The sequence below is a fragment of the Pleurodeles waltl genome, chromosome 3_2 (assembly GCF_031143425.1).
Source record: "Pleurodeles waltl isolate 20211129_DDA chromosome 3_2, aPleWal1.hap1.20221129, whole genome shotgun sequence".
Classification (NCBI taxonomy): Eukaryota; Metazoa; Chordata; class Amphibia; order Caudata; family Salamandridae; genus Pleurodeles; species Pleurodeles waltl.
The window spans coordinates 119,207,610-119,220,517 of record NC_090441.1 but is presented as its reverse complement, the minus strand read 5'-3'; the positions used below and the strand labels follow the sequence as shown (position 1 = coordinate 119,220,517).

The 12,908-nt window shown below is 44.7% G+C and overlaps 1 protein-coding gene across 4 annotated transcripts in view; it reads left to right on the top strand.

The window, feature by feature from the left end:
- CUX1 (cut like homeobox 1) overlaps nucleotides 1-12,908 on the top strand; it is a 1,145,546-nt gene that overhangs the window by 714,573 nt on the left and 418,065 nt on the right. For 2 of the 4 annotated variants that reach the window (XM_069226952.1, XM_069226950.1), the window contains exon 18: nucleotides 7,515-8,338. The exons of the other annotated variants lie outside the window; for them this stretch is intronic. In XM_069226952.1, the coding sequence (XP_069083053.1) occupies nucleotides 7,515-8,338 (824 nt within the window). The remainder of the gene's footprint in view (nucleotides 1-7,514; nucleotides 8,339-12,908) is intronic. 4 annotated transcript variants of the gene reach the window in all.

Below are 12,908 nucleotides of genomic sequence, written 5' to 3'. Positions count from 1 at the left end.
GATTTGTATTATTCACCCAAGACTGAATCCAGGTGATTGGGCAAGGTGTGTAGGTGTATGGTCCCAAGGTGCTTATATAAAGAGCCAGGTCATCAGCTTCTTGCGGAACTCAGTAAGCAAGGAAATTGTTCTATGTTGTCTTGGGTGTGATGTAGGAGAATGAGCGACCTCCAGTTTTGCTTTTGCGGATACAGGGCATGTGTGCGAGAGAGTGCGAGGCAGAACATGTGTCTGGTGGTTTGGTTAAAGTGTATGCAGCTATTCAGGTATTCTGGCCCTTTGTTGTGTAGGGCTTTGTATGTATGCATGAGAAGTTTGAATTGGCTGTGCTTGTGATTGGTGAGCCATTGAAGCTTCCTGAGGTGCAGTGTGATGTGAGTGTGGTGTGGGAGGTCGAGTGTGGGTCTTAAGGCTGCGTTCTGGTTGGTTTGGAATCTGTGTAGGAATTGTTTGGAGATTTCGGCATAGAGTGTTACTGTACTCCAGCCTGCTAGTGATGAATGTATGTGTGACAGTCTCTCTGATGTTCTGAGGCAACCATTTGAAGATCTTTTGCTGCAAGTGTAAGGTGTTGAAGCAGGAGGTCAATCTGCGTTGACTGAAGCCATTATTGTTGAGCTTGTCATCTAGGATAATCCCTAGATTGTTTTTGTGTGGTCTGTAGGTGTTGGTCCTCACTTTGGCCCCCACCAGGTGGAATCCCATGGGGAGGACTTCGTGCTGAAGACCGGTACCTAAGTTTTGTCAGAGTTGAGCTTCAGGCAATTGGTTTCATCCAGTCTGCTACTATGGGCATGCAATTGATGAAGTTGGTTCTGGTGGTGTTTGACTTGTCTGTCAGGGAGAGGATGAGTTGGATGTAATTGGCATAGGAGATCACGGTGATGTCCTGTGTCAGATGATGTTGGCGAGCAGGGTTATGTATATGTGGGAAAGAGTGGGGCTGGGGGACAATACCTGTCGGACACCACATATCTGTTTCTTGGTCTCTGATGAGAAGGGTTGACCCCCTGACCCTTTGGGTTCTTCTTGTGAGGAAGTACAGATCCATTTAAGAGACGGTTCCTTGTATGCTAATCTTATGGAGTTATCTGATGAGGGTGTTGTTGGAGACTGTTTTGAAGGCCACAGAGAGGTCAAGCAAGATGAGGGCCGCTGTTTCTCCTCGATCCAGGATGTTTGAAATGTCGTCGGTGGCCGCAATGAGTGCTGTTTTCATTCTGGGATCGTTTCTGATTCCTGAGTTTGTGTTGTCTAGAAGATCTTGAAGGTCAAAGGTGGGTTGTGAGTTGCTTGTTAATGGCCTTCTCAATCACTTAAGGAGCAGGGAGATAAGTCGGAACTTGGTTGGTTGATTCAGGTTGGCTGTGGGCTTTTTGAGAGGGGCTTTGATTTCTGCAAGTTTCCATTCATCCGGAAAAGTGATGGATGTGATGGGTGTGTTGATGTGGGTCAGGGTGGTGCTGATTGGTGATATTCCCAGATTGATGATGTGGTGGGGGCATTGGTGTATTGGGGCCCCTGAGTGGATAGTCCGCATTATTGCCACTGTGTCGCTTCTGGTGAGTGTTGTCCATTCAGTCAGGTGGTCGCCTTGATTGGTAGTGGGTAGGTTAATGAAGAGTTCTTTGAGGTTGTGTTGTTTTGTGAAGTTGCTGTAGTTGTTTGTAATTTTACTGTGGAAGAAATTGTATAGGTTTTTTGGAGACTTGTTGGGAGGCAGCAATGTTGTTAACAGTGGCTGAGGGCAAGGTGAAATCCTTGGTCGATACAGAAGATCTCCTTGAAGCTGTTGGAGCTTCCTTTAATGCTGTCCACCATTGCTTTTTTCCTGGTGTCTAATTTGCTGGTGGTAGCGTCTGAGTGCATCCGTGTAGCTAGTTCAGTCAGTGATATCGTGGCTGGCTTTCCATTTCCTTTCTGTCTGTTTACAGAGTTGTTTGGTGTCTCAGAGGTCTTCTGTGTACCAGCTGACCTGCTTGTTTGATCTGCTATACTTGTTGGGTCTGATGGGTGTGTGGAGGAGTCAGCGCAGTTCTTGATCCAGTTGTTGAAGCTGTTGATGTCCTTGTTGAGGTGGTCTGTGGGTCTAGGATGATCAGGGCTGAGGGTGTTTAGCCAGTCTGCTTTGTGATTTTGCTCCAGCTGTGACTTGGAATGCTCATCCTGGTATGGGTGTTAACGTGAGGAGTGTTGGATGATGGAGTAGATGGTCCATGTGAGCTGTGTGGTGGAGTTGTATTTGATTCTGTCACTTGTGGTGAAGATGGGGTACAATGTGTGTCTTGCGTTGTGTGTTGGTTCTGTGACAAGCTGGGCGAGTCCATTGTTGCTGCTCAGGTTTTCGAGGAGTGGTGGGGAGCAGGAAGTGTTTTGGTCTCCCAGGTGAAACTCTCCAACTTGTCTAACAGGTAATCTGAAGCCAGATTCTAGGCGACACGGTGGCAGTCAGAAAAGCCATGTTCTCTTCCTCCTGAAAAGGAAGGTAGGAGGTTGGATAACATCGGGAAGCGTTTTTCTGCTATGGCCATAAGGGCATCCAGTGCATTAGCCATACTAGGCAGGTATGATTGTCATGAGGTGGTCAGATCTACCACATTTTGACCATCTGTCGGAGGAGAAAAAACAAGAAGCAAAATCTATTCTTCAGGGAGAGAAAACATCCTCAAATTATTGATATGGCAATAAATATATTGATGACACTTCAGGCAAATGGCTGGAGCAGCAATCTTAAGACAGCAAGGCTGGCTGAAAGCAACATTGTTTAGACGTGAGGTGCAGTCAACATTTTTGGTTATGCCTTATAGTGGAGAAGTTCTTTTTGGATGCTATGTTGATGTGCTTCAATCAATAAATACTTACATGGAAACAACAGGATCACTAGGAGTACTCTGACAACACCAGTTTCAGTAATTTTGTTGTGCTAGGGATATAATTGATTACTCCTTCAGAGGAGGTTATCAGTCTAACAAATATCAGCCTTATCTTCACCGACCGGGATATCAGCAGCAATTTACTGAGCAATATCGACCTCAACCAACTGCGGCTTTCGCCAAACAGCTCCAAAAAAGGAAATCAGCTGGTAAAGGGAGGGGACAGGAGTCCTCCAGAAGAGAGTGACATAGTCATGACACTGATTGCCTCTCTTCAGGTAGCTCCCTTGAATGTAATAAACACTGTCTACTACATTTACGAAAACTGGAGCTCCATTTCTTTAGACTGCAGGGTGCATTATCCAGGTTGGTCACACCCTAGCATTTACTCAGAAACCTCCTCGAAAATCCACCTTGCAGGAAGTCACATCAACACCTTGGTCTGTTAAGAGGAAATACAGTTGCTTAAGCTCAAAGGAGCAATCGAAGAGGTCCCACAAGCACACAGAAGCACAGGTTTCTAAATCAACTAATTTCTACTGAAGAAGAAAAATGGAAAAAAAACATGTATTAGATCTGAGAAAGACAAACAACTACCTCAACAGCAATAATTCAGAATAGTTGCACTGCAGGATATCATTCAGCTGTTAAACCTATGGGATAATTTGGCTTTGTTAGATTTACAAGATGCCTACTCCCATATTACCATCCATGTCAAACACAGGAGTTATCGCAGATTCAAGGTGGCTAGATGTCACCACGAATTCAGTGTCCTCCCTTTTGGATTAAAGTCTGCCCTAGGAATTCTCACCAAGTGCATGGCACCAGTAGCAGCCTACTTGAGAACTGGACATCAGATATTCCCATACCTGGATGACTGGCTAATAAAATTGTCAATATTGGCCCATTGGTATTAGCAAGAAGAGATCTCACTCCCATCCCACCCACAGGACTTTTTGGAGACGAAAAGAGGTTTACTGTGACTCTTGCCTTGAACTGTCCTGGGCCCATGATTAATTGCTCTTTTTCTTACAGGGTGCCTGCTTGTGATAGGACTTTGATCATGGTGCCCTGTAATGTTTTTTATATTGCTCACTGTAGGACTGTAGTGGTATCTGGTGTGGTTGGTATCTGTAGGCTTGATAACCGCCTCCGTAGGAGTACTGACCCCTTGAGTTAGCCCTCCGAAAGGTTTTGAGCCGTCTCTGCTTAAGAACTCACAGCAAATGTGCAGTGTCTGTATCTGTCGCCATTGGCTGAAAAGCTTCATCCACATACTGTCCAAATTGGGATTGTTCATCACATGGCATATCCTAAATCCTACTTTGTACCTCCGGTCAAAAGGAGGTCGACCAGAGCTATCCTTACCTGCATCAAACAGTTGTCCCTGCAAGTTGCCTGAAAGCGATTGTTGCAGTGTCCATTGCAGTGGCAATTATTGCAGACTATGGGGCTGATTCAGACTTTGACGGAGTTCCCTCTCCATCAAAGCGGAGTTCTGCATTCCTCATTTAGACTCAGGCGGAACTTAAGTATAAAGATGACGGAGACTACTCAGTCTACGTACACTGTTGGTTGTTTCATTCTGTGTCCACTTGCTCTGGCAGTAATGGGCAGTGAAAACTGCAAAATGACCCCTACATCATGTGAGAAATTTCTCGTGCCGAAGGGGTTCATTGTTTTTATTAATTTTGTAAAGGAAATACCACTTTAGTGCTTTGATGGAGCCACTGTAAAACTTTCAATACATTTACAGGAATCACTGTGTTTCAGCCTCTATCCTGGTGAGACTGATTCTGAGGCTGCTGGCCGTCATGGCATCCTGCATACTGACACATGCCCGTAGGCATATATGGGCTCTGCAGTGGGACCTGAAGTTCCAGTGGGCGCAGCATTGTGGAATCTCACTCATCTAGTCCACATCTTGGAGGGAACTGCAAAATACCTATAGTGGTGGTTAACTAACTGTGATTGGGTCGGCGGTAGACCCATCTCCTTTCCGTAACCAGAGCTGACTGTAGTGACAGATGCGTCACTCCCTGGGGTGACACTCTTGGCATGTAAAGTGGGCTCTAGACAGCACCGGGAGTGAGCACTTAGCCTTGGCATGGCAGGTTTGAGTACAGTTAATCCACCTGTCAATGCCAGTCCCTGTGGCATAGTCCTTGTGTGGTTTGGTGAAGGCCACAAAATGTTGAGTAGACTAAAAGGCGTAGTTCTAGCAATGTAGCAAATAAGCACTCTCTTAACATCCAGAGTGTGAATGTCCAGTTTCCCCACAGATTGTTTGTGGAAAAAACAGGCAGCTCAATTGTTTGATTCATGTGCAAGGGTAAACCTTAGGCAGAAATTTGGGATTGGTCTGGTGAACAGCCATGTCTTTCTGGAAAAAAAGTTCTTGATCTGTGAGAGCTTGAAGCTCACTAATAAGTCTGAATGCGGACCAACCCTCCAAGGCCAGAACTGTAGTTATAGCATGAGTGTACAGGTTTGACTAGGGGGACCAATGAGTTGTGTAAAGAACTACATTAAGGTTCCAGGCTGATGTCATAGGCGTCTTTGAAGGTATTACCTGCTATAGGCCCTCCATGGAGGCTTTATTGAATGGTATTCCAAACAGGGAAAAGTGCTGTTTTTAGAGGCATGCTGTGACTGCTGTTAAGTGGAGACATATAGGAGTGTAATAAAGACATGCTTTCTACAACTGTAGAAGGTAGGATGCAATTTGTTGTACGAAAACTTTAGCAGGACCTAACTATTTCGAAATACAATAATGAATACACAGTATTAAATTTTCAGCACAGCAGGCATAAGTAGCAGGTTTGTGTGCTTTGTGCAGGATAGACTTCCATTTCTCTGAAGGCTTAGATAACCAAACTCTAACAGCGTAGGTGACAAACTGCAAGGTCCACATGTTTGAGGTCTGGGTATCTGAACTGACTCTGATCTTGAGTGGGAAGGTCTGGTCTGTGTGAGAGCTTCTTGTGAGGATTGACTAACATCTCCAGGAACATGTAATTCCAGGGTTGTCTAGCCCAGATAGGTGCCCACTAGAATAAGCTGCCTGATCTTTCGCACCATGTAGGGGATGAGGAAGATAGATGGAAAGTTGTAGGCAAATACCCCTGACCATTTCATCCATAGATCAACTGACCTGCACACTCTTGTCATCCATTGTTGGCCACGTGCGTTATAAGTTTTTTTCTTCGAAGAAAAGGTTTCGGAGTATCTCGTGATCCCTCTCCCAGCCACCCAGTTTGCAGCCTGTGCTGTTGTATATCACATGGGTTACATATGCTAAAATTTTAGTCCCTTTCTCACTTATGCAGTGGCTTGCAAGCAATAGTGGAAGATGACTGGTAGAAAGTTTTAAGGAGAGTTTGCCCAGCTGGTGCCTCTTGGCCGGCATAACTATTCATACAATAAAACCATGTCTAAGTGTGGATGTTAGGCCATTTTGCAGCTTTTAAAAAGTCTCCAAGTGGGATATTGTCAAGGGAATCTATAGTGGCTCCTTTGTTGTGGACTGAATGAACCCCAGGCACAGCATGCAGTGATTAATTGGCTTTCTGTAGTACATACATGGATGTGCTGACTATTCATCTTGCAAGGTCAGACTTGTAAAGATTATGCTACTTACTCTGTAGGAATCATTTCATCACATGTAGTTCTCTGTAGATGTACATGCTCTGCATGCTCCTGCCATCTATCTTAACGCACACTTGAGATAGGTTAAGGATTCCCAGATAGCTAGATTGAACTGCTTGGGGTTTGGATGTTTGACTCTGCCTCAGTTCTGCATCAGAATGTCCGGCATTTTGGGAAGCTTCTTGTTTTGGGAAATGAATATCTCAAAAAGGGTTGAGGCCCATGGTAGTCTGGCCCTTGTGGAAGCTGCGAGGATGAGAGATGTTTGACACAGTTTCTTCACTACTTACAGTAGAAGAGGAGAAGAAGCACGTGAAAAAGATCCCTGACCAGTTCATCAACAGAGTACTTGCAATTTTCTGGGGTTGTGGAAACCTGGAGGTGTAGTTTAGGCATTTTGAATTTTCACAACTGGCAAAGAGGTCTATGTCTGGGACCCACTCTGTGCCAGAAGTTTGGGAGCAAGACTTGAGGGTATTGTTTCCAGCCACTGACGTTTTAGTGCGTCCTGCTGAGCAGGTCTGCAAAGTCATTGTTCATTCCTGGGAGGTACTCTGCTAGATGATGCACTTGGTGGTGGATAGCCTAGTGCCATATCCCCTGTGACAGGTACGGGGTGCGTGTGCCCACTTGCTTGTGAAGACAAAACATGGTGGTCAAGCTGTCTGTTCGCACCTGGATTACTTTGCCCCCTTCAGAACACACACACTAACACAGAAACTAACACACACACCTGTACGTTGGGGTTGACATGTGTTTTGGAGAATGCACTACAATTTTTTTTTAATTGTTAGTAAAAGTTGTCATAAGCATGGATGCTTCTCAATGTCAGCCAATTATACTCTGCACTGTTATATTTGTTACTAAATTACTGTAGTGGTTGGTTAATACCATATTTTCTTGTAATTTACTTTGCTTCCTGATGCATCAATATATCTTAGTTGAAATCTTGTAGTACTACATTTTGATATATCTGCCTTTGATTTTTCACAGCTGAGCCGGCTCAGCCACATTCTGCTTGTAACAGTGGTAACTCTGATGATGCTATTCGATCAATCTTGAAGCAAGCAAGACGTGAAATGGAGGCTCAACAGGCTGCCTTTGAACCTGTCCTGAAATCAGAATCTCTGTCACCTGCAGATATTTCCATTCTATCTCCCAAACTAATCTCCACCTCTGCAGTATCTTCTGGGTCCAGTTATGCCCCATTGGTGTTGTCATTGAAAAAGCACTCAAGTGTCCTGGCATCCAACATCTCTTCACTGCAGAACTACACAGGGATCAAAAGAGAACCACGTGATAACCCTACTTTAGAAATGCATGGGATTGCGGAATCCCACCAAAACATAAGACATGTGAAAAGTGAATTGATCCGAGGAGGGGTATGGAAGGACAGTTGGTGGAGTACTGTTCAGCATGATAGAAGAAGCACAGCTCCTTTGGAAGATATTAAAACAGAGGAAGCAAACAGCATAAAAGAAAAGTTCACAAGTCACAACAGGGTAGATCACTGCCAGCAGCAAGGGACCACCTCTTCTGAATATTGGAAAGAATGGCCAAAAGCTGAATCTCCATACTCACAAAATTCTGAGTTGAGCATGACTGGGGCAAGTCGTAGTGAAACTCCGCAAAATAGCCCGCTTCCATCCTCCCCCATTTTATCTTTGTCTAAACCAACCAAACCTATTGTACCTCCATTGACTCCAGAACAGTACGAGGTCTACATGTATCAGGAAGTGGACACAATTGAGCTAACACGTCAAGTTAAAGAAAAGCTAGCAAAGAATGGAATTTGTCAAAGGATATTTGGAGAAAAGGTAATGGCTTGTACACTTTTATACTCATATACTAATAAATCATGTGAAATGGCATCATTACTAGTACATGTACAGTAAACTAGTGTCATATATTTGTGTGTTTTTGTGTTGTTTAAGCATTGCTTTTAACATAGATTACCTCTCTGGTTGAATACTGTGGTATTTCTAATCACATGTGTCATGAATAACGTCCATCTGTACACACTGGTCACGTAACATATGCCATACTTTTGAGTATCATCACACTCACAGCAGCACTGCCCACCAAGAAACTACACAAAATACATGTGCCATTAACTGTCCGTTACTGTACACACTATATTTGCTACTGTCTGCTTTCTTCCACATATATACTTCTCTCAGGTAATTGGCACCTTTTCTGACTGTGGATGTGCTTAAGCGATTTGGCATGGCCCTCTGGTTTCCCCTAAAACAGACCAATAACCTTGACACAAAACTCATCACAGGTGACAAGGTCACCTTATTCACTTTACTGATGGCAGAACTTGTTAAAAAACTCAAACCATTGGAAAGGGACTGCCGTACTACTGAATGGGCTGCAATGCCATGCACATGGCAGACTGTGCGATATACAAATGCCAGTAACATAAGAGTTCACAAAATTATGATTGTTTCTTTGAATATCCTCTTTTTAGGTTGTGAAAATCAGGTGCTTTCATTCCCTACAGGGCAGTCCTTTCAACATGACACTTATCCCAGAGCATTCTGTGTGTCCTAATTGGAAGATCGTAGAGTGTTAGCCTGACAGCAGATGGCATAGATTCAGTGAGGCTATTGTGCTGTTGTTATGGAGCTATAAAGAGAATTACTATTGTTATTGCTTAAATAACTTTCTTCTATCATATTCCTGTGACATGAAAAGTGAATTCAGGCTACCTCAATAGAATACTATGAAGCATAAAATGAAGGGAGGAATGCTTGTATCTTTGAGTCCTTACTGACACAGTCTGTGAATATGTGGTCACTTTTCAGTTCTTAGTGATCCGTAGCTTTGTTTCTGGTGGATACGTCTAACTGCAGATCCCTCACCTTAAAAATATCCCATACACTAGACTCTGGTATTAAGTAGCACCATGTGTCTCTGTGGTGACATTCTGACTTGAAAGTGATTGAGCAGAGCTGCATATAAGCACCACCGTTGTGCTGATTGAAGTCCATTCCTTTCTATTCTTCCCTTATCTGGAGCTCTGCTCACAACTTTATCAGTTTTAGAATGACTTTCAAAAACTTACAGGAAGTGTGCCAGGACCAACGCTTCCTCCAAAATGACGGGATTTAAGCAGTGCCATGACTACAGGAACCAGGTATGTGTGACGGACACGCATTACATGTTCCTTTGATGCTTGAACTCCGATCTTGACTCAGAGTTGTAGGGTAAGTGTCCCCTCATACACCTAAAGGTGATTCAGAAGAGGGAGGGGAAAGTCTCAGTCACTAAAAATAAGGAGGGACTGCAATAGATCCCTCTCCAAGTTGTGATCCTGTTCAAGGGGTCAGTCCTATGTGAACTCCAGTTCCCGATCAGTCTTCCAGTAATTTGAAAACATGCCATAAGCGCAAGGAGGCCAAGCTAAATTCAACACCATCCTGCCACTCACAGTTGCGCAAGAAAGCTGAAGGGCTTCTGTCTAAAGGTCATATCCCACAAGCACAGGGATGCTGTAGCCAGGAGTATCTGCTTTGTGGAGCACGTCCACCACTGATGGCAACATAAGAGGTCCAGGCCTCCAGTGTGGGAGGTAAGGGGGATGGTTATTTATTTCCCTAAACCATTTGTAAGTAATGCTTCAATAAAATGCATTTTCTATTGTATTTTTGATTATGGTTTTAGTCTTTCCTGAGGAGTATGTGAGACAGATGATCCATTTAAAGTGTGATGAGTGAAATTCAAATGGAATTTTATATATTTTTACAGGGTGCATTTGAGGTTTCCCCAAGGAATTGCTGTGAAAATAAATGTGAATCTAAAACCTATTTAAATGAAGTTCATGTGAGGTTTACCCCTATAAAGTTCAGATGACAGCGTATGACAAATAGTACATGCTAAAGACCATTAAACCCAAAACATTGCTAACAAGTTACAAAGGTTGAAAGACTATTGAGGGGATTCTCTCTCATAAGGAACTGATAGAAAGTTAGCGGTAAATTGTGTATATAAAAGAACATTAGCCTTTGTTTCACAGGTGAAAAATTAACACTATTTAAATATTTTTATGGGGGGATGCAGTTCTCCTGTAAATAATTAATGGAAATAATAGTGGCAAGCTTTACATCTTCAAATGTATTTGGTCTGTTATATTTGTGAAAACTGAACAGCATTCACATAAAAGTTTAGAGCATGGCTGCGGAATTTGTTAAATTTTGTAAAGAAAATTAAGTGAAGATAAATTGAGTTGAGAGAAAAGAATGGGCTTTCCTCTAAATTCTACTCAGCTGGTTGTTAGTCTCATTGATTCACACACCTTCCTACACTCCCTTGATGCTCATTTGCACTTTTTTGACACTCCCTAATGAAATAAGTAACAACTTGCATTTTCCATGTTGTTTGCCAGATTATTGCTTTTCCTTGTTCATGGCCAGGTAGATATTGTGGTCAGATAACTTAATGGTACCCGTGTTACTGACTTCAGAAGTAGGAAAATGTGAGGTAGCCATGAAGGGATTTAAAATCTGGACTGCCAGGTTCGATGGCATCTGTCGCTGTAGATACACATGTTGTGCATAGCCCGCCATCTGGTGTTGGGTCGGAGTGTTACAAGTTGTTTTTCTTCGAAGAAGTCTTTCGAGTCACGGGACCGAGTGACTCCTCCTTTTTGTCTCCATTGCGCATGGGCGTCGACTCCATCTTCGATTGTTTTCTTTCCGCCATCGGGTTCGGACGTGTTCCTGTCGCTCCGAGTTTCGGAACGGAAAGTTAGCTAGGTATCGGAAGATTTTGTCGGTATTGTTGCGTTCGGGATCGGCTTAGATAGTATCAACACCGCATCGAAGTTCGAAGCGCTCCGGTGCCCTTCGGGGTAGTTTTCGATCCCCCGTCGGGGGCTGGTCGGCCCGACCGCGTGTAGAACAACGCTGATGGAACAGACCCCGTTCCGTTTCTGTCCCAAATGCCACAACAAATACCCGTATACAGACCAACATTTGGTCTGTAACCTGTGCCTATCGCCTGAGCACAGTGAAGAGACTTGTGAGGCCTGTCGCGCGTTCCGGTCCCGAAAGACACTCCGTGACCGTCGAGCCAGGAGACTTCAGATGGCGTCCACGCCGACAGCTCACCGTGAGTTTGAGGAACAAGAGGAAAAAGAAACCTTCTCGATCCACGAATCGGACTCCGAGGAATTCGACGATCAAAGAACTGTGAGTAAGACGTCGAAAGAAACACATAAGAAAAGTGACAAGGCCCATCAGGCCATGGCTCGACCCATAAATTCGGTGACCGACCATCGGCACCGAAAAAGGCCCAAACAGTGCCGAAATCGTCCGACTCCGGTCGAGACACCGGCACGCAGCCTTCTCGGGATCGAGAAAGTGCTGCAGAAAAACATCGACACCGAGATAGTGGTGCCGAAACGGCTCGACGCCGAGACAGCGGCACCGACGAAGATAGACGCAGAGAGGTTTCGACTCCAAAGAAGAAAAAAGTCACCTCGGAGCCGAAAAAACATACAGACAGGGTTTCGGTGCCGAAAAGACCCGCAACCGACCCAGTTTCAGGATCCTATTCAGAGGAGCACTCACTGTCCTCTCAGATGCGAAAGCATAGATTTGAGGAGGAGCTGCAATCCACCGAAGTGGACCATACGCAAAAACGTATTTTCATACAGGAAGGAACGGGGAAAATAAGCACCCTTCCACCTATTAGGAGAAAGAGGAGACTGGAGTTTCAAACAGACCAAGCACCACTAACAAAAGTGGCAAAAAAGGTTACTCCGCCACCCTCTCCTCCACCTGTGGCTAACATTTCACCAGCACAAACTCCTCCACATTCCCCGGCTCACACCACCGTGAGCCAAGGTGACCAGGACCAAGACGCTTGGGACTTATACGACGCCCCAGTGTCGGACAACAGTCCGGAAGCGTATCCTACGAAGCCCTCACCACCAGAAGATAGCACAGCATATTCTCAAGTGGTGGCTAGAGCGGCAGAATACCACAACGTAAACCTCCACTCAGAACAAGTCGAGGATGACTTCTTATTCAACACCCTCTCCTCCACCCACAGCTCCTACCAAAGCCTGCCTATGCTCCCAGGAATGCTTCGTCACGCTAAAGACATCTTCAAGGAGCCGGTCAAGAGTAGGGCAATAACACCAAGGGTGGAAAAGAAATATAAGGCACCTCCCACAGACCCTGTTTTCATCACCACACAGCTGCCACCAGATTCCGTCGTAGTAGGAGCAGCTCGTAAGAGAGCCAACTCCCACACATCTGGGGATGCTCCGCCCCCAGATAAAGAGAGCCGCAAGTTCGATGCAGCCGGAAAGAGAGTCGCAGTACAAGCTGCAAACCAATGGCGCATCGCTAACTCTCAAGCACTGCTTGCGCGCTA